The sequence below is a fragment of the Zea mays genome, chromosome 5 (assembly GCF_902167145.1).
Source record: "Zea mays cultivar B73 chromosome 5, Zm-B73-REFERENCE-NAM-5.0, whole genome shotgun sequence".
NCBI classification, from domain to species: domain Eukaryota; kingdom Viridiplantae; phylum Streptophyta; class Magnoliopsida; order Poales; family Poaceae; genus Zea; species Zea mays.
The window spans coordinates 219,146,024-219,166,354 of record NC_050100.1 but is presented as its reverse complement, the minus strand read 5'-3'; the positions used below and the strand labels follow the sequence as shown (position 1 = coordinate 219,166,354).

General features: G+C 48.5%; 3 protein-coding genes across 5 annotated transcripts; all 3 read left to right on the top strand.

Annotated features, from left to right (window-relative positions):
* The first annotated feature begins 5,706 nt into the window (after positions 1-5,706).
* Positions 5,707-8,668, top strand: LOC103627800 (uncharacterized). 2 transcript variants are annotated; one of them, XR_002262554.2, is made up of 3 exons: positions 5,707-6,506; positions 6,582-6,680; positions 8,511-8,668. XR_002262554.2 is itself a non-coding variant. In XM_008648103.4 (2 exons), the coding sequence occupies exons 1-2, from the start codon at positions 6,208-6,210 to the stop codon at positions 6,610-6,612; spliced, it is 330 nt and encodes a 109-aa protein (XP_008646325.1). In that variant the 5' UTR covers positions 5,708-6,207; the 3' UTR covers positions 6,613-6,866. The 2 variants fall into 2 exon arrangements, 1 of the variants encoding a protein (XP_008646325.1); XM_008648103.4 differs by lacking the exon at positions 8,511-8,668 and having other exon boundaries at positions 5,708-6,506; positions 6,582-6,866.
* Positions 8,669-15,962: 7,294 nt separating this feature from the next.
* On the top strand, positions 15,963-20,188 carry LOC100283963 (tyrosine specific protein phosphatase family protein). 2 transcript variants are annotated; one of them, XM_020553379.3, is made up of 6 exons: positions 15,963-16,044; positions 16,140-16,459; positions 16,584-16,677; positions 17,841-17,934; positions 18,046-18,089; positions 18,199-20,188. In XM_020553379.3, the coding sequence occupies exons 2-6, from the start codon at positions 16,197-16,199 to the stop codon at positions 18,364-18,366; spliced, it is 663 nt and encodes a 220-aa protein (XP_020408968.1). In that variant the 5' UTR covers positions 15,963-16,044; positions 16,140-16,196; the 3' UTR covers positions 18,367-20,188. The 2 variants fall into 2 exon arrangements, with proteins under 2 accessions (XP_020408968.1, NP_001384489.1); NM_001397560.1 differs by lacking the exon at positions 15,963-16,044 and having other exon boundaries at positions 16,118-16,459; positions 18,199-18,632.
* LOC100273955 (uncharacterized) lies at positions 18,810-20,161 on the top strand. The gene has a single exon (NM_001148344.1). It carries the CDS (start codon positions 18,861-18,863, stop codon positions 19,926-19,928), a length of 1,068 nt encoding a protein of 355 aa, NP_001141816.1. The 5' UTR covers positions 18,810-18,860; the 3' UTR covers positions 19,929-20,161.
* Positions 20,189-20,331: the final 143 nt, after the last annotated feature.

The window sequence follows — 20,331 nt, the reverse complement described above, 5'->3', positions numbered from 1 at the left end:
TCCTACTATCATGACGATTCGACCGATTTTGTGTTCATGTTGATTTTGGACGGTTTTTACCAAAACGGTTTTTATAGAAGCTGGCTGAAAAGCTAGGGCGTTTGGCGATCTGCAGCAGCTTTTGTTGGCCAGAAGCTAGAAAAAGCCCAAACAAACAGGGGCCAAGCGTGGGGTGGGACACTTGTTCGCTGGACGATGGACATGTTGTTATCCGATCCGATGGACGGCGCAAAGCCGAATAAAAATCAATACCCAGGACGCGTGACGTCCGCAGATCTCCGGCAGGCGCATTATATTAGAGAGACAGAGAGAGAGTCACGTTAGCCTTTGTTATATACTGTATGCGGCAAACAAAAAGGCTAGGAAGCTCTAATGGCGACTCCAGAAGATGATGTAATAATACACCCTAGATTGTAGTCGGATAGGTTTGTGCACCGTACGTGTATACACAAGTAATAGTGGCCGACGTTGACGCATCAGTGCATCACGTACGCCAGGCCCCGGCGCGAGCAGTCCCGAGCCCATTCCGCAGTCGTCACTGCGTCGAGAAGGTTCTGTGGATGGAATGGAACCGCGAGAGTGTGCCGTGCCGTCGCCGTCCCCCGATCGACAGAGATCGATCAACTGGCCGTAGCAGCAGTACGTGCCGACGACGCCGATCGTTCATACGACACGACGACGCGCTAGCTAGCTGCTGCTGCTTTATTTTACAGAAAAATCGCACGCATGCAGTAGAAACGGAGCCGCTGTGTTTGTCGGCGAGCATGAACAACTACGTTGCGTTCTCGATCGCCTGCTTCCTTTCGCTGCACTTTATAAATGTAGCGCTACCTAGACACTTTTTCACGTGCAGTTTGGCTGCTAGTCGTACAGTACATGCAGCCACCACTACTCGCACTGGAAAGAGGCGTACGTGCATGCTCAACTTGTTGAGCTCATCTGAAACCAGGAGAATCTCTCGTGCCGGAACGCGAAAGCGCAGTACGTACGTGCATGCACTCGCGCTCTGCCACGTACGGCACGCACGATCGATGGCGCGGAGGGGCGGCGAGTGCTCTTTACAGTCAGGTGGTCGGCCCAGAACGTGAGTGAGCGATCGAGCAATGCGCCAGCGCCAGCGCCAGCATCCTACCTGTAGCCGCCTTCCGTTGGAGGCAACGGCATCGGCACACGTGAGAGAGTATTCAGATTGTGCGATCTCGGAGGAAGGAACGTGCGTGCTTTCCGGTGCGGTACCTGTCTTTTGGATGAACACTTGCACCAGCAGCAGACACGGGAATCTAGCCTAGTACATCACCCAGCCCTGCCATTGGCCTTCCCGGATCGCACAACCTTAAACTTCGGGCATCCCCTAAGCGTAAGCGAGCCAGGCACGAATTTTCCGGCCTCTTTCCGGGACAGATCTAGCTTTACAGAAAATTAAAGCAGAATTTTATCCTACACGTACAGTGGTAGGCTCCCGTTTATTATTCATTCCATTTGGATAAGCACTGCTCTCTCTGTCTTTCTGTATTGTGCTGTATGTTACCCCCTCTTGTTAACTAGTGCGGGAATAATCTCAGCATTGTCTATGCATGTATCCTGGCTGGACTGGTTGCTACCTTGGATACGCATGCTATATACGTTGCTCGCACAAACTATTAATTGCATCTGTGCTCCTCGCCGAATCTCTCTACCAAGAATTCCTGAGAAGGAGAAAGGAAGCGAGGCACTTGACGTGGACTACAACTTACATCTTAATTAAGAACCAAATTCACTGGCCTATACTAGCCGGCGCCTTGGCTACGAAGTTCTCTTCACGAGCTTGCGCTGCTAGCTGCTGCAGTGAAGTAGTATAACAGGACGTGTTTCGTTGATGGCGATAGGGAACACACACACACGCTTTAATCTGGCTTTTTACAGGGGCGCTTTATGTAGCTACACTTTAATCCAGAGCGGAGGGGGAGTCAGGTCACTTTCGAACCCTGACGTACCTGCTGATCTCAAATCAGAAAATCTCAACTCGATCGTGTCAACAGTAATATATATAGCAGCCTAAGCATCAAGTCCCAAAAGAAAGAACGGGCAGTTAACTTATTGATAGCTAATCTTACCGATCTACCGATCATGGACTAAACTTGATGGCCTTATTGATACTAGTATATAGCTCATGATAATGCTACAATTCTACCGAGATGATGGAAGGAGAACATTCAAATAATATTGTCATTGAATTTATGTCGAGTAGGGACGGGGTAGCACGAGGGCTCTGAAAACGAGGCAACCTGGTCGCATGCAATTCATTAACCTAATCGCCCCTGCCGTTTTCTTGCACATGGATGGAGGGCATGGGTAGCGCGATGATGATGGGAGCCGATTGGGGGCACGGCAATCATCGGCGTACGGAACGTGCAACCGTGTGGCTGCCACCTGCTATAGGGCATCACCAGTCTCTGTCCGTCGTCATGAAACCATGTGACACTTGTGGGTACGTACGTAGGTGAGACCTGTGCAATGCAGGACTCGTTGGATCTTTTATGGGCTTGTCCCATTTATTAAATAAATTCTATGATGTGTAATGGTGGAGAATATCAATAGTACCACATTGGAAGTCCCAGGGTCTTTTGCCTTGACTTATATGGTGGGATTTATTCCACTTAACTTTAGAAGTCAAGAAATGGACAAGGGCGTGCCACACGCGCGCGCGCCGCCGCCGCCGCCGGCCGGGCCGGGCGTGGCGTGGCGTGGCGAGGCGAGGCAGAGCCAGCCGGGTGACCCTTCTCCTTCAGCTGCCGACTCTTGGCGTGACTCGGCGACTTTTCTCCTTCAGCTTCCCTCTGCGAGAGGTTAAGTAGAGGAGCACCCCTGTCACTCGGTACGCGCGAGAAACACTTTCAGTCTCACAGTCCAGCCGCCACCGAGTGAGGGTATTTCTATCTCGTGACTCTGCGCGCACAGAGAAGCGAGAGGGCAGGTGCCTCCGAAGCCGGTGCCGTTCGAGATCTTGCACGGGGGATCGGCAATTAGGTTTTTGGGGAGCGTCTACGCGACTGCCCAACGTCTGTCGTCGTCTTCATCTCAATTCAGTTCATTACAGTTTTATATTCTGCATATTATATATGTCATATGTAGTTTTGTTCTATCGTATTATAATATGTTATATCTGTCTGTCTTAATTTTACAGTCATCCTGTTTATATTGTTATCTGTTTATTTCTAGTTGTTCCGCAATAATCCATGAACCATGTTTATACACTTATTTTATTTATATGATTTACATGCTTCATATGTTTTGTGTTCTCATGATCCATATTTTATGGATATTTTTGAGATCATGTTATCTATGTTTGATTATCTATTATACGTCATCATCATAATGTTAATTTATGGAATTAAAATGGTACAGAAAATGCCTATATTTCTAATAGGTCTATACTCGGCCTAGTAGCATGGAGCAGATCATCCTGCATGTTACATGGCAACAGATCGCCTCCAAGCTATAGTACGTGTACACATCAGGATTGCAGTGGAATGGAACAAGGGTTTATATTTTGATCAGAAATCACAAGGGTGTAGGTGTAGGCGTCTAGCAGCCGTTCGCCGTCAAGTCCATCGTCGTGGCGAAGAATGGATAAGGTGATGGTAGTGACTTTGAGAAGGCAGCAGAAGCATCATAGATCGCGTCGCTGAGCTCTGCTACAGTTCTTGCCAGCAGCTGCATGCAACGTGGTGTGCCTGATTGTGACTGGTGAGACGTGACGTGAGAGGCCAATGTTCCGGTCCGGCGTGTGTGGAAGTGTGGAGTGGGCAGTACTAGCTAGTACGCTAGTAGCTAGCGCATGGAGAGAGGCAGAGAGCTAGCTGGCGCCGGCACCAGCAGTGCCTCACCGACACCAACTATTGTGAGCTGCTCATCAGGTCATCTCATCTGGAACCAGTAGTAATTCCGAGCAGTGTGTTGTCTTTTATCTGTTGTCCCAAAATATTTGTTTTGCACTGACATATAATGTCCGTAATACCGTGTCCTGTTGAACCGTATGCTCAGCTAAAACATTGTTTTATACTATTTTGCACTAGGACTGGAATCATATAGGAAAATATATGCACGCTCGTAGCCTAAACAGACTGGATCAAGTTAGGCTCTCTAAATTCACAAACCAGACAGGCGGATACTACAACCTACAGGACACGGTGGTCACGCGTATATGGCTTGCACAACTTGTTCTTGCTCACAGGAAAGATTGGCTGCTAGCTCGTCTACTTTCATCTGCCACGTCTTTGCTTATTTAATTCCCCACACAATCACCACGCTTCTCTTGTCAGTGTAGCTCAGTCAGTATAGCCACCAGTCACCGCACCGTACCGGATGCATGCATGCATACCTGATATGGTATCGGCGAACAGTGCTGTCCCCTCTGGCCCGAATTATTGGTACCTGTCGCGCCGACTAGTTATTAAGTGGCAACAAGTTTCCAGAAAGCGTGGATGGGCTGGACGATGATTGGTGCCCGGACGCCTACGGAGACGGCGCGGCGCATCTTGGGCCCGCCCTGCCAAGCCCGCGAGGCGTGCAGGCCGCTCCGCCTGTCTCTGACAACCTCGCGTCTGTGGGCTGGCGCGTGCTCGGCCTGATTCGAGGTCTCTTTCCCTTTCCTTTCGGGCCGGAGCCATCCCTCTATGCTGCGCCTCGCTCGTCACGCGGAAAGCCCTGGCGTTGGGCTGCGCTGTTGCGTTCTCAGTGGGCCGCGGTGGAGCGAGCCGCGCTTGCGGATTTGTGCTACTCGACCATGCACTTTCGTGTAGTTAGGCATGTAGTGGCAGCGTTGTCTTCGGGCCCTTCGGCTATCCACACGCCCGTTTGCACGGCCCCATTACAAGCTGACACGGATAGAGATATCAATGGGGACCCGATACCCGATAACTCGTGGGGAATTCCCCTATTAGGGCTGATTTGGTGACCCGGGATCTCAAGAGGATTGGAGGGGATTGAGGAAGAAATTAGTTTATTTCCCCCTCGATCATCTCCAATCCTCTCGTGACCCCCTTGTCACCAAATCAACCCTTAGGATACGTGTATGGGACAAAAATTGTCCCCATTGTAACACCCCAGGTGTTTATTTCTCGTTCGACAGCGAGTATGGGCTTAAGCGAGGGATATCGTTGAGAATAATAGTATCTATGTCCTGATTATTTTCGCTTATCATGATTTCGTTATCGCATTCATCTCTGTCTATCAGAACTATCCAAAATGTTTCATGAAGTTTGGAGTTTAGTTGTCTCGGAAATTATTGAGTTTGGTGCCTGTTTAAAAATCAACTAAGTACTGTGATCTTGTCCCAAATAAATTTATTAGAATTCGATGACTAAGGTTTTTGATACAAAATAAACGAGACCAGGGTACTCAGAACCAAACCCCAATAATTGCTTCTCTATTCATAGATGTGGAAAATCGTATCTTAGCCTGTGTAGCATTTTAATTTGGTCCATTTAAACCTCTCAAACTCAATCCTAAAATCAAAATACGTGTAAAAATGTGTTTCTTTATCTTTAATAATAAAGGGAAAATCCTCTTTTACTATCTCACCGCCGTTCAAGCATTTTGTACCGTAAGCTTTATCCCCTCCACGCACTAGCTTCTTCTTTGATTTATCAACCATTTTCATCTCCCTTTTATCCAGAATACAGATCATTTCTAGAAAATCCTCCTCACTGCACGTCATCAGCCCATGCAGCTATGTGGCCTCTAGAAGCCACACCAGGCCTCTCCCTTACGACCAGCTGCCATTTTTTCTCAGTCGTCGCTCACTTTTAAGCCAACGAAGGTGCTTGATCTCCCAGCTTCGATCGTCGGTAGCTTACCTCTGCCTCTCACGTGCTCAACGTTCATCACACATCCGCCATCGCCTCCAACTGCAAGCCACCAAGCCTCCTGCTCGCATGGATGCGCCCTCTGGTCCTCATCCTGTTCTGGCACAGGCGCCCTCTCCCAGCTCGTGCCGGCCAATCTCGACGTCGGGCCTCTGTTCGCTGGTGGTCAGCGCTCACTGGGATCGGATCGGCCTCAACACCGTTTCACCTCCACCAAGCCTCGCCGGCGTGCTCTCCTAGCCGCGGTCGGATCTGGCCTCCTGCTTTCCCTCCGGTACCCTCTCGTTCCCAGCTCGTGGTGCCTCTGCTCCTCTCGACGCCTAGGTAGCCATGGCGTCTCCTCCCCTTCCCTTCCTCTGCCATGGACGCGAGCTCCAAGATTCTGCTCGTCCAGGCCCCTTCCCAGGTGCTCCCGCTGAGCCCCTGGCCGAGTTTCTTTCCATGGCCGCCGCAGCACCTGTTTCCTGCACGCTGGTCGCCCCTGCCCCCAGCCATGGTGCCGTCAGGCCACCCGTCTCCTACCTCCCAACGCCAGCCCTACTCCCATGGCCGCGCCCTCTCCTCACTTGAAGTCAGCAACAACGCCTCGGTAGTGGTCGAACAGCACGTCGTCGACTCCGTGATTTTTGGGCAGCCTGGTTGCAGTGTCGTTAAACCCCGGTGAGATCTCGCTGTCCCTGCATGCACTGTGTTTGATGTAATGCCAAACCTATAAATCGATGTCGTTTCTTGCAGTCCTCTTTCGAAGACGCGTGACGCTTGTTAGGTATCAAATAGAAAGACTGAACCGAAACTATCGCCATGTTCGCGGACACCGCGTCAAGTTTAGTCGTGGTAAGTCGATATGTTATTTTCGTTAGTCGGATAAATGGTTGGTTTGTATGGATGCATTGGTCACGATGACCATCTTGTTTGTAGCATGTGTATTTTGGTTATGATCGATTAAATAAAGTGTTTGGTAGAAGGCCGGAGCCTGAGTCGTATTTGTTTTGTGGAATTCACGGCGGATTAATAATAGTACTCTGATTTGTTACTACTACTTGTGGCTTAGAATTAGAATTATCTACTCTTTTGCGTTCATGCAATTGTATGCGAGACAGACGTGCATTGGAATGCCCATTTGTTTATATGTATGGTTCATTGCTTTCTTGATACTTGGGCTAAACCTGGTTGGTTTAGAAAGGAGGCTACAATTTGGTTTATGTGATTGTCGAGTACGATTTAATAGATTCGATGTTTGAGATGTGTTGTTCTGTGGTGATGTTTAGAAAAAGAATATGCTTGTTATTTATAGCTCTTGGCCGATAAGGGTTATTAGTGTTTATTGGATGAAATCCTAATGTATGGTAACATTAATGACTTATCTTAGTAAGTGTCAAGAACATAATAATTGCAGAAGCCAAATATGAACTAAATTGAAATGTTTGCTCTTTGGACTGTGTGTCCAGTTTTAGTTGCGTAGCTTGTATAGGGAAGTAAACCGTGTCTTCTGTAGAAGTGTTACATATAAAACTTGTAGATAATTGCTTTATCTTGCTTGTGTAAAAATTTCATGACCATAGGCTTAGCAGTTTAGGAGTTATGATTTTTCCAAGTCCAGTTTCAGAATCTGTCGAAATTCTGTACAGGTTCCAAAAATTGGATTGTTTGGCTAAGTTAAAATGAGAATCAGCTCTTAGTAATTATAGGAGAATTGCAGTACTTTGCTTAAGCTTTCCAACAAGTTTTGGATCACCCTTTTTGGTGATCTAAAAGTTGAGTTACAGTTGTTTGAATTGTGATGTCCAAACCTGTCCAAATCTGGACAGAGAAGTTTGTTTGTATTAGCTGACTTTGATCCACATTGAATCAACCTGAAATGTTTACAAAGGATTTGTAGATAATTTTATAAGCTTTCTAGAAAGTCTAAGATCATCTGTTTTGGATGCCTAAATCTCCAGTTACGGAGTTTTGAAGTGGATAATCGAATTCTGTCCAAATCTGGACAGCATTATTGTTTTGTACTGTTTGACCTTTCTAAGTGTCTAATCTCATGGTGATGATAATACCAAAGTTGTAGAGGATTTCTTAGGCGTTCCAGAAAGTCCTAGCTCATTAATTTTGGATGAATATCTTGTGAGTTATGAGCAAAACCATTGACTGCTGAATGCTGTCCAGAAAATCTGCAATGGGGGTATTTGGTTTGATTCCTGTTTGGCTAAGTAGGAGTAATCAGTTTTTGATTCTTGAGTGATGAAGACTTATGACATTTGAAATGTTTATCCAAATGTCTTCTTGCACATGGTTGAGTTTTTCTTTCTTAATGTGTGCTCTAAACCTATTAGTTTGGGAATTAATACTTTGATGAATGTATTGGAACTAGTAGCTAATTAGACCTTGTGTGGTTATAATGAACTCAATAATGTGAAGAAGGTCAGTAGACATTTATATCTAGTATTATTGAGTTGATTCGATTGTCTTATGTTTATAAGTGTGTTATGAGTGCCTGATACTTGCGTTAGGCCTATTTAAGTGTAAAAGATGCGCTTGTGGTACATAGCAATATCTTCACATCTAGTGTGCTCATAGGAGTTGTGATTTTTTTAAGTGGTTACCCTCTTTAGTATAGAATATCTATCTCATGCTATTCATGTCCATGCTTATATGCATTATGCATTCCAATAGGTACGCTAGATGATTATGCGAGCTGAAGGACATGGATCAGAGCGAACCATAAGAGGGTATCGGTGGATTAATCTTGTGGATGCATCAAGCCAGCAACATAATGGAAGATGCTCACCAAGTGGTCGTCAATTAACAACACTAACATAGTGTTATCCCAGGCAAGCCCCGGTGCATTTGTCACCTCCTTGTTGTTTTAAAACTTTTATCACTTATATGATGCATTAGGTGATAGGAGTTGAGTGATGAAACAATTGATGCATTGCCATTCCTTGGAATTCGATTACTATTCCTTGATACCTGTTTTATAAAGAGAACTAATGAGGCTTAGCCCTGCTTAGAAACTAAAAGTTATTTCTTTTAAAAAGAATGTTGTGCAACACTGGATATGGGTTTTATGAAAAAGGAACTTGCAATAATGAAGGCATCACTCGCGATGATGAATTCATTATTCGAGTATTGTACCTCTGTCAGGTACATGGCTTGGGCGTTAAATAATAAGATGAGACCAGACGTTGAGCAGGAAATGTCGCCCGTCTGTGTCGCTTAAGGACCGTTCCGATTGTTGGCCTGCTGATCTAGGACCCTTTAACTGGCCACATGCCTCGTCATGGGTAAGCTTAGCCTCGGTCGGACCAATACCAGAAAGGCCGGCCCGCAATGGGAGTGGAGAGATGGCGAGAGTAGCTTGTACCCTCCGTGGCAAGAGACTGGAAGGTGGGGTGCTGTACTCTCGGAAACATGGCGGGCACCATGGCGAGGGTAACGTGTACCAACCAGGCCAACGGCTGGAAGGTGGGGTGCTGTACTCTCGGAAACATGGCGGGCACCATGGCGAGGGTAACGTGTACCAACCAGGCCAATGGCTGGACGGTGGAGTACTGTGCTCTCGGTTGGCGGGAACCCGTTCTGGTCTTGAGAAACCCGTGGGCGAGTTGACATATGCAAGGGTTAAGTGCTACATATGTCGTGTGGTTGGAGATCCCCAGCTGGGTATTAATCGATTCGGATCGCCGAACTTCTCGGATATGAAGACTGGATCTTCGACCCTCATCGTAGATAACAAGTGAAACTAAAGCTACTAAAATGAAGCTAGTGTAGGACAAGTGAATGCTCTAGATCAGGCAAATCTAGATTCAGGAAAAATACTTAATTTGTGAAGTAAAAGTTTGGCATAAGGATCCACTACTAGTAAGCTTTTCTGCGAAAATGTGTCTTTGAAATTCGATAAGCTTTACCTTGATTCCCGACAAACCAGCATACCCTTGAGAGTCTTTTCTTTAGTCGGGTAAGTCTTGCTGAGTAATTGTGTACTCAGGGTTTTATTCCCTGTTGTTTTTCAGGTTGTAATTTTGTTCTGTTGTGGATGGTGCTAAGTGCCGGTGGGCTCGGCCTTCTTATATAAGTATATCCCATCTTTAGCTTCTCTATCGAGGATTGTCTCTTAAGCTAGCATGTATTTTAAAACTTATAAATGTTTTATACATTCAAATTGTAATCTTTTTGAATCAAGTTCTTTTGTAATCAACTCCGATGATATATATTGTAATCTTGTTATAACTTGTAAATGTTGTAACTTGTAACCATTCTGTAATAAAGAATTTCCGCTGCAAATGTTGGTGTGTGATTTGTGTTTACTTAATCATGCGATCTTGGTGGTAAGTCGTTTATCCGAGGTCCTCGGGGCACTCGGACAGATCCTGTTAAGTTGTTTGGTGCACACGCATAGCTGTCTGAGGTCTTTGAGACAAGGACAGGTGCATGTGGGCCCGATAACTTAGGAGGTTCTGCGACACCCATGGGTATGGATATGGGATAAAATCTTCATCCATTGGGTAAACAAGTATGGGTTTGAAAAGCAATAATCCGAACCCAATTACCCATGGGTATTTCATACGTGTACACATGTCCTATTTGTATGAATGAGTTGAGGTCGAGCCGGCCACGAAGCCCAGCATGACAGCGCACTAGGCCCCATGTCCTAGCCCAACAAGGCAATACGGCAAAGCAACTAGCAGACTAGCAAAAAACAAAACCCTAAAATAACCAGCCATACGCTACGCCCTGTCTAGCCGGCCAACCGGTGCACGCTTGGACAGTTACACTAGCACTGCACACTGGCGACTTCACCAGCGACGAGGAGCATCGCCGACTGCTACGAGCCTAGGACGACGGTGACGACCTTGGATTCTCAGGCGCCAACGAACTTAGATAATGACCAAGGAAGGTGAGCAGACATAATTTCTCCATTTCTTCTATCGGTCCCGAAGTACTGATTTCTTTTATGATGGATGGATGAATGGATCATGGTTCATGAATGAGTGCTCGTCGATGTGGTGATGTCTAAAATCTAGATAGTTTGTGCCAGCTGTTAGTACCTAGTTATACCTTAATTGGGGATGGGGACCCGTTGGGGACCCGAAACCCGAATGGGTTTTTTGGAAGAATCAGGAGGGGGAGACCCCTACTGCGAATTTTATTAAAAAGCGAAAAGAAAAGGTTAGAATTTAGTCCTTTTACAAACAATAAAAAGAAAAGAATAAGAGAGCACTATTCCTATGTCTGCCACAGACTCAGCCAATTCGGGATAGAGGTGTCAAATTTCCCCCGCGCTCTGTGAATGATCAGTCGCATTTCTTTGGAGAATTCCTGCGCACAGCGATGCACTGAGGGATCTTTGTTTGAAAACAACCACTCGTTTCGGCTTTTCCAGATGCTCCAAGTCATGAGAATAATAATCTCCATAGAGAAGGGAACGTTAAGCTGATGGTTAAGGTTCGCTGATGCCTCCTCAGGATTAGAAATTCTGGGCGGAGTTATGCCAATTGAGTTCCAGCAGGCTTTCGCGAAGTTGCATGTGAGGAATAGATGATAGAGGGTCCCCTCTCTTTGCCAAAGGTAGTTTTCACAAGAATAAGAGTCCAGCTCCATGTTTCTCCTTCTCAGCATATTTCTGGTATTTAGCCTATTTTTGAGCCACAACCAGTAAAAGACTCTATGCTTAGGCTGACATTTGCTTTTCCAAACTAGTCTGTAGATAGGGTGAATCTGCATCCGGCCCATGGAAAATCTGTAAGTTTTTTGGGATGAGAATTTGTCCGACCCCCAAATGTACCTCAAACGGTCGTGAGCATCATTCAGAACAATTTGCTCCCAAGATCCCTTCAACACCAGAACTTGATCATACGCTTGTTCAGAGATAGGCAAATGAAAAAAACCATCAAACTGCTCCTGCTCCTTGGCCTCTTTGATAGTCAATTTTGTGTTTTTGACAAAGGAGAATAGCTCTGGAAAATTATGCCTCGGGATGCTCTGACTCCACTGATCATCCCAGAACGAAATTGATCTGTCATTACCAATAGCGGGAATAGCCAGTCCTTTGAAGTTTGGAAGAAGCTTGACTATGCTCTTCCACCAGAAAGAGCCGACACTTCTATGGCCAGGGAGACCACGGAGTGAGTAGTAATTATTCCAGATAAGATGTACCCAAGGTAAGTCACTGTGATTGAAAAATTTATACAAGAATTTGACTAGAAGAGCCTCGTTCTGCGATTCTAAGCGGAGAGCCTCCAGCCCACCATTCACTTTCCTCTGAGTAACCGAATTCCAAGCAATCAGATACCCGAATGGGTGTGAGTATGAGATGAGTTTTGCACCCATGATGGGTATGAAAATAGATATGGGGAAGGATCAAGCATGATGGGAATGAGTCTGGGATGTTATAACCCGGTGGGAAATTCCCCATCAACATCTCTGCGTCCGGAAAAGCAAAGCAAAGGCTGTCTGTGTACCAATACGCCATTGAAACGAAAGTTAGTTGGTGCAGCAGCCGCGAAAGGGCAGAAAATCCTGGCGTGCACCGTGGATCTATAGAAAAGCGCAAAAAGCGGTGGCCGTATCATTGGACGAAGCAGGATAAAAGCGGATAACATATAAGTCACTATCCAGCGATGTACAGAGCAGTAGAGCACCGGCAAACACCTCTTTCTTTCTTTTTTTTTAATATCTTCTTCAGATCATCAAGAGCTTACCGCGCTCAAGAATGGGACTGAGGAATACAGGCTGGTGTTTCAGAAATTCAGAGTGGGTGGGCTCTGCTGGTCGACAGCTGCTACCGGCCCTGCGTAGATTTGGCGGCCCGTTTCTTTCGACCCCGAGACTTGTCCGACGTGCCCCGTCCTGCTCCTGCCTGCCGGGGCCGGCAGCCAGTGGATTCGAATTCCAATCCTTACTGCGACAGCCGCTGGCGCCGTGTCTCCGTCCCATCCGTTCGCATCGGGGTAACCGTCTGTCTCGTTGCCCCCCATTTGGCATGCCCAACGCCAGTGAGAAATGCTTCGTCAGGCATCAGTGAGAAATGCTTTTAGAGGTAAAGGGTAAAAAACTAAACTACAGCACAAACGAGCGATCGACAGGGCAATAGAGAAGAAAAGCGTGGATCCCGCCTTTCGATCTTTCTCTTTCGAGTTCGGTTTGGCTTTGGCTTTGGCCCCCTACTTCCCTCTTCTTATCATTTTTATTTATCAAGCAGCCATTAGCGTCGGGCAATGGTGCTGTTAACATATCCATTCTCGTCTCATTGGCACCGTGTGCCATCGCATGGGGTCCAATTCCAATTCGTTAAGCCAGGGGGGGGGGGGGAATAACCGGTCCCAAGTCCATGATTGCCGCGGATAATACTTTCGATGCATAATATATTGGAGTGGATTAGCAAATCTGAATGTGTCCACCTGCAGCTTTAGATAGGTGGCCTGCACTGTTCAGACGATAACCACGCATGCAAAAGCAAAGCCAGGGGAGCAAATGGGGTCCTGGAGAAGAGGAACCCCTTTTATCCGGCGGGCCAGTCCCCTGACGCCGCCGTGGCCTGTCTGCTTCCTCTGCGGCCTGCACTAGCGCTATGCTCGAACGCCACTGGGACGCCGTGGGCATGCAATCAAATCTGCAATGCCTCATTGCCTCGTGACTCGGTCTGCACACGTCCGTTACCCGTCGGTTCCTTGCCTGATTTGGACCAACGATTTGCCTTCACTTTTCCACGGAAATTCGTCAGGTATTCAAGAATATAGAAGGTGACGAGTTGTTCTATACTTTGCCTAACGATGCAACTACAGATGGTCAATAAGCACGAGGTCCACGAGACCAGCACGGTCCGGTTTATGCGGGGCCGAACCGGCCCGGCACGAATAAACGGGTCGGGCTTGGACATGAAACTAGACACGATGGGTTAGCCCGGCACAGCCCGTTTACCGTTAAGCCCAGTTTTTTTTGCACTAAACCGTGCTTACCGGCCCGCTTAGCCCGTTTTTAGCTCAGTTTTTTCCGTTCTAAATGGGCCGGTCTCGGACAGGAAAACGAGCCTGCCGGCTTAGACGGCTTGGTCCGATTTTCTAACTGTGTCTGACGGGTCGGGCCCAAAATGAGCGGGGCTTCACCGGGCCGAGCGGCCCGTTTGACCATCTCTAGATGCAACTACCAATATTTTTTCGTCGATTTAGATACGGTTCAGATTGATTCGAGAATGTTGGATCTTGTGGCTTGTCCAATGTTTTGTGGTTGATCTTTCGATTCATTAAATATGGACTATACTCTAAATTCGGTGTTCCACTGCATTGAAGGAAGTCACAAGAGAAAAAAACGATGAAAAAGTTCAAATATAATTCGGTGTTTGTCATAGCTCTTCCTTTTGAGAAAAAAGATTCAGAGCAAAAAAGTTGTCGACAATTTCATCTACTTTTTTTTTTCTAACGGTGTCAACCAGCACGGAAGAAGGCCAAAATAACATAGAGGAGAGTGAATCCCTCCTTGTCTTGCACGGCATATGATCACACGTGTCGTTTGGATTTCTTAACTTGCCATACTATATCATTTAAATCTCCGAACTTTCATTACTGTTATCATCTGGTTTATTTATCTTATGTAAAAAATATTAGTTTTTAACTTTTTATAATGACGTTTAGGAAAAGAGATATAAATAACAAAGCCATATTTGTTTACCCTATCAGGTTTCTTAAAACCCGAAGCCTTTTCGAGCTTCCCCGCGTTTCACGGTCTGTCGTCATCGCGTGCGCGGACGCGTGCCTAGGCCCTGGAGCGGCCTTACGCCCATGTTTCGCGTGCCTTGTGTCCCTTCGCTTGTCCTGAACACGCGCATCTCAGCTCCCCAGGGACATCTTGTCCTCGTCCCGTCCGTCGCCACGCGAGGTATGGTCGTCCCTGCCACTCCGGTGAGGCCGGGCGTCGCAATCCGCGAACAGGCCTAGCGTCGCGTCCACTCTGACCCATCGCGCTTCATCTGCCGCACCGGAGCCACCACACCTTCGCCCACCCCACAGGAGACGCTCCATCGCTGCTATGGTGGGCCCTACCATCGAGAGGACCTATGCACGGTTGCAGGCTTGCAACGGGTAGACGACACGGTCCGTCGCATGGCCGTCGTCGTACCCACCACCCGACGGCTGCGCACGGTCTCTAGATCTGAACAGGGAGGCGACCCAATGGCTGCGCACGGTCTCCAGATCTGAACAGGAAGCGGCATGGTCGCCGTTGGCTGCCACTGTTGCCCTGCTTCGACCCAATCGTGCTTCATCCACCGTATGGGAGCCGGTCTGCCGCTACTATGGTGGCCCCTGGCTCCGTGCGGACCCACGCGCAGCTGCAGCGAGCAGGGGATGCAGCCCTTTGTGTGATCCTCGTCGGTGAACCCAGCACCCCACGGCTGCGTACGCTTCAACACTAGAGATGTCAATGGGGACCCGATACCCGTTAACCCGTGGGGAATTCCCCTATTAGGGTACGGGTATGGGACAAAAATTGTCCCCATGGGTATGGATATGGGACAAAATCTCCACCCATTGGGTAAACGGGTATGGATTTGGGAAGCAATAATCCGAACCCGATTACCCATGAGTATTTCATACGTGTACACCTGTCCTGTTTGTATGAATGAGTTGAGGCTGAGTCGGCCATCAAACCCGGCAGACTCCATTTCTTATATTGGTCCCAAAGTACTGATTTCTTTTCTGACGAATGGATCATGGTTCATGGATAAGTGCTTGCTGATGTGGTAAGGTATGAAATCTGGATAGTTTGTGCTAGATGTTAGTACCTAGTTATCCCTTAATTGGGGATGGGGACCCATTGGGGACCCGAAACCCGAATGGGGATGGGTATGTGATGAGTTTTGTACCCATGATGGGTATGGGTATGGATATGAGGATTTATCAAACATGATGGGGATGAGTCTGGAATGCTATAACCCGGTGGGGAATTACCCATTGACATCTCTATTCAGCACTGTAGCGACATAGTCGCCGACGCTGTTGTCCTCTCCACAGAAACTAGGTTAGTACCTTCCTTCAGTTTATTATGTGCCCCCTACATTTCGTCCCTTCTTGACATTTTAGAGACCTACCTCTACCGTCGTCCTCGGTCCAGCTCTTTTTTATTTTGGGTTCTTGCCGGACACCGTTAAGACTCTCGCTTTGCCGCTGATGGCGTTCGTGACCTAGGTGCTGTGAAACCTTCGTGTATCCAGGTTAGTTGGCCTATTGACCTCTGCTTGTTCATCTCGTAGACTATAAATAACCAAGTCTCCATGCCTCGTCCGCATCTACACACGCCCTTCCCAAGTCCCAACCGAACACACAGAGCACAGCAACAGCGGCCACCTGCCGCTCAGTGCGTGCCATGACCATGAAGCTGGATGTCCCGGCGAGGCAGAAGAGCCAGGACGCAGAGCAGAACGGCAGGACAGCGGCCGCGGGCGTCCTCGGCATTGACGAGCCGTGGAGCCAGCCGAAACTCCGTCACCCCGGCGACGCGCAGGCCGACGCCGACGCCCTGGTGCCGCCGCTCAACTTCGCCATGGTCGACGACGGCATCTTCCGCTCGGGCCTCCCGGACGCCGGCAGCTTCCGCTTCCTGCTCTCCCTCAATCTGCGCTCCGTCGTGTAAGAAAATAGCTCGTCCGTCCTACTAGCCCACCGCTTCAGCTCTGGCCTCTGGCGAGTGCCGCCGCCTTGACCCGCGACAGCGTCGCTATGCCTATGCTTGCGTGACCGATCGATCAATCAGGTACCTGTGCCCGGAGCCGTACCCGGAGGAGAACGCGCGGTTCCTGCAGCAGAACGGGATCCAGCTTCACCAGTTCGGCATCGAAGGGAGCAAGGTACTACCGTACCATCCTGCCAGACAGATGTCTCAATCGTCGTGCGATCTCTGAAATCTTCGGTCTGTGCACCGAGTCCGCGGGTGCATGGCAAAACGATCTTTGCGTCTAGTTTTTCTTTTTACTGGGCTTGATCGGTCTGCATGTGGTACCGTCCCTTTCAGAGTCTCAGCAACACACCATTTGGGATTTGGCACAAGTAGAAAATATTTCCTTCAGAATCATGCATTTCCCTGCACACCTGCATCATCACATCAGTGCTCCCCTCACAGGTGGCAACTGGCAAGTGGTTCATATATGAATACAAGTAGCACTCCATTGCAAGACCGGCCCTCCCTGCACTCTCTTCAGATGTTTGTTTGGTTTTGCCATTGCCATGAGCAAGTGCAAGCTATTCTTTATTTCTTTTTTAGTTATCTTGCATCCCGGGGTGGTGTTTTTTATATTATTCTTGAAAGTGAGCCGCTGTCGATGGACTTTGCCTGTCACCGAAACAGATGGCAGTTTCAGCATCACTGCTTTCAGGTTTAAGAGATTCTTATGTGCATTATGCCCATTTTGCGGCAATGGTTTTATAGTGATTTTAGCCGGTCAAGGTTAAAAGTGCTCAGGTGGAGCAAAGTAAGCACAAGAGCTGAAAATAAAAAAGGAGCATCTGGAGGCTGTAATGTAAGCCTGTAGCACATACAAAGACACTTTTTTTTTGCCTGTCGGGTGCTGTTTGACCAATGCTGTTTCTGCATAGTAAATTTTGTTGGTGATGTCGGGGGGACTCCAGTAAGCGTCAAGATAGACCAGGTATTCTCATCTTGTAGCTGCAGCTCTGCATTCTGTGTGCAATCCCCACTCCCACAAAAGCTCTCCAGCCTTTCACTGAAACATGTGTTTGTGTGTCCTCGCTTTCTACCTATGCTATGCTGCCCATACGTTTACATTGGTTCCTGAACAGACAGGCCGTAACAACACGCTGGTCTATACTGCACTCTTGTAAGGTCGCTTCTTCTCTACTACAAGTACAACTGTACAACGGCTCTAGGCGGCATGTTGTTCTGAAACCAAACCAGGGACGTCACTCGATTAGACAAACCCAGGCGCCCGCTATAGTATCAAACCACTTTTAAATCGTTGACAATGTGTGGAGCTTACTAATCGTTGTTGTCCAGAGTGGTCCGGCAGTGCCGGATGCCATGGTGGTGCAGGAACCATTCGTCTACATCCCTGAAGAGATCATCCGAGAGGCGCTCAAAGTTATTCTTGGTACCGGCAACTTCACTGATACGATACCTCTACACTTCTACTAACGTGCCACAGAACTGCACCTTTCGCCATCTGACATCTCTAACTCTGCTCCCGTTTCAATCTATCCAGACGCAAGAAACCAGCCGGTGCTCATCCACTGCAAGAGAGGCAAGGCAAGCCTGTTGCGTTCCAGTTGGTTCAGCTCAGCATCTTGCTTCCACGATACTACTACAGTTGCATCTGGTTTCCCTGACGCTGACGCGACGAGTGTTTTTCTTTCAGCATCGCACTGGCTGCGTCGTCGGGTGCCTGAGGAAGCTGCAGAAGTGGTGCCTGTCTTCGGTGTTCGACGAGTACCTGCACTTCGCGGCGGCGAAGGCGAGGAGCACTGACCAGAGGTTCATGGAGCTGTTCGATGCTTCGAGCTTGACGCACCTGGCGGCCTCATAGTCACAGTATTGAGCGCTGACCAGAGCGAGTGGCTCCCGACCGGTCCCGATCCTGCAACCATGCTGCATCAAGCAAGCGATTTTCCCCTGCTGTTTCCGAAGCAACTCGGCCGAGAATAATGCTGCTGGAACCATGAGTGTGTCCGCGAGAATTGATAGGCAATGGCCTTAGGTTTTGTTGTGTGAGTGCTGTGGTTGCTTCGTGTGCAACTGATTTCAGATTCTGAATTGGTGATGGCTGTGATTGGTGATGGCTGAACTCTGAACTGAAGATGTTTCGACGCCCTGAATCGAACGGCTGACAGAGTCGCAGACAGTGTCCGCGTTTTCATAGGAAATGGACGGCAGATTCGCACTCCTGTGCCAAATCCAATGGACGACCATCCTAATCGGACCCATATAAAAAAATGAACAAAACCGCGACGCCGCGAAAACCCTAGCTTGGTGCCGCCTCACCAGCTTGCCAAATCTCTAACCCTAGGTGCAGCGGCGGAGATGGCCCCCAAGCGCTCGGCTCCACCTCCGCCGCCTCCGCCCCCGGCTGCCTCCTCCGAGGAGACCGCCTCTGGTTCGGGCTCCGAGGAGGAGGAGGAGGAGGAGGAGGAGGAGGAGGAGGATGATTTGGAGACCGCCCACTCACCGCCTCCCGTCGCTCCCAAGAGCGTTGCTCCGCTGCCGCAGAAGGTCCAGGAACCCGAAGCGTCCGACGAGGATGAGTATGACGATGAAGATGACGAGCCGCAGAAGGTCCAGGAACCCGAAGCGTCCGATGAGGATGAAGACGACGAAGAGGAGGATATCGAAGAGGACGAGAAGGCCAACCACGTGGTCCCTTCTTCCGCCACCAAGAACCCGCCTCCGCCGCCGCAGACTGGCGAGGATTCCGAGGCTTCCGACGAAGAAGAGGATAGGGAGGCGGACGACGAGATGCCGCAGACGAAGCCCGCTCCAAATCAAGAGGTGGAGGCTAAGGGTGCAAAGCGGCCGAGCGCGCCGTTCCAGCGCACCTGGTCGATTGACGACGACTTCCGCATCCTGGAGGCCCTCGCTGCGCAACGCCTGGAGCACGGCGCGCTGCCTCAAACGGACGTGCTGGCCGACGCCCTCGCTGGCAAGCTCGACAATAGTGGCTGCAGCCTCTCCGATCTCAAGAGGAAGGTGAGGAGTTTGCAGAGCCGGTACGCCAAAGCGGTCAAGAAAGGCGCGCCACCGAGCAAGGATCAGGATCGCCGTCTCTTCGACCTCTGCAAGAACGTCTGGCCTTCTGTTAGCAATGCCAAGCCTGTTACCAAGGCGGTTACCAAGGCGTCGGCTAACGGTGGTGCTGGGAGGGAGCCTGACGAGATGTGTGAGCTGTACCCATACCTTGCGGAGGAGGTGAGGGCGCTTCAGAGGGCACACCCAGGCTTGTTCAAGCGGGAGTTTGGGATGATCGAAGACAGCAAGGCCCGTACACTGGACGAGAGGATCAAGAAGCAGAGGCGTGCACTGATGAACCTACATCTTCGTCGCCACGACCTGACCAAGGAAGTGACCAGGACGCTCATGGACCTGGCTGAGTGATGCAGTGGACTGAGCTGAGTATCATCTAAGAATTCTATTTTATGGTATTTAAGTGCACTGATGATCGATTACCAGCAAATGTTGTATGACCTACTCAAGCATGGTAGGTGAATCTTGATTTTGTTATCTATCTGGTGTCGAGTTTTTAGTTGTTCATGGTGTCAGACATGTTGCAGCGTCAGTGTTAAGTCAGGAAGTGCCTGAGTATGCACCTGTTCAGTTATTATGTTTTGATATGGTTTCTCAATTTCTTAGGATAACTCTGTAGTCTAAATTTGTCAGTCTGAGCTCTAGTAATATGGAAATACTCCCTCCATCCTAAATTATTATAAGTCATTCCTTGAGGAGTCAAAAGTAATTCAAATTTAACCAAATTTATATAATAAAGTAGTAACATTTATGA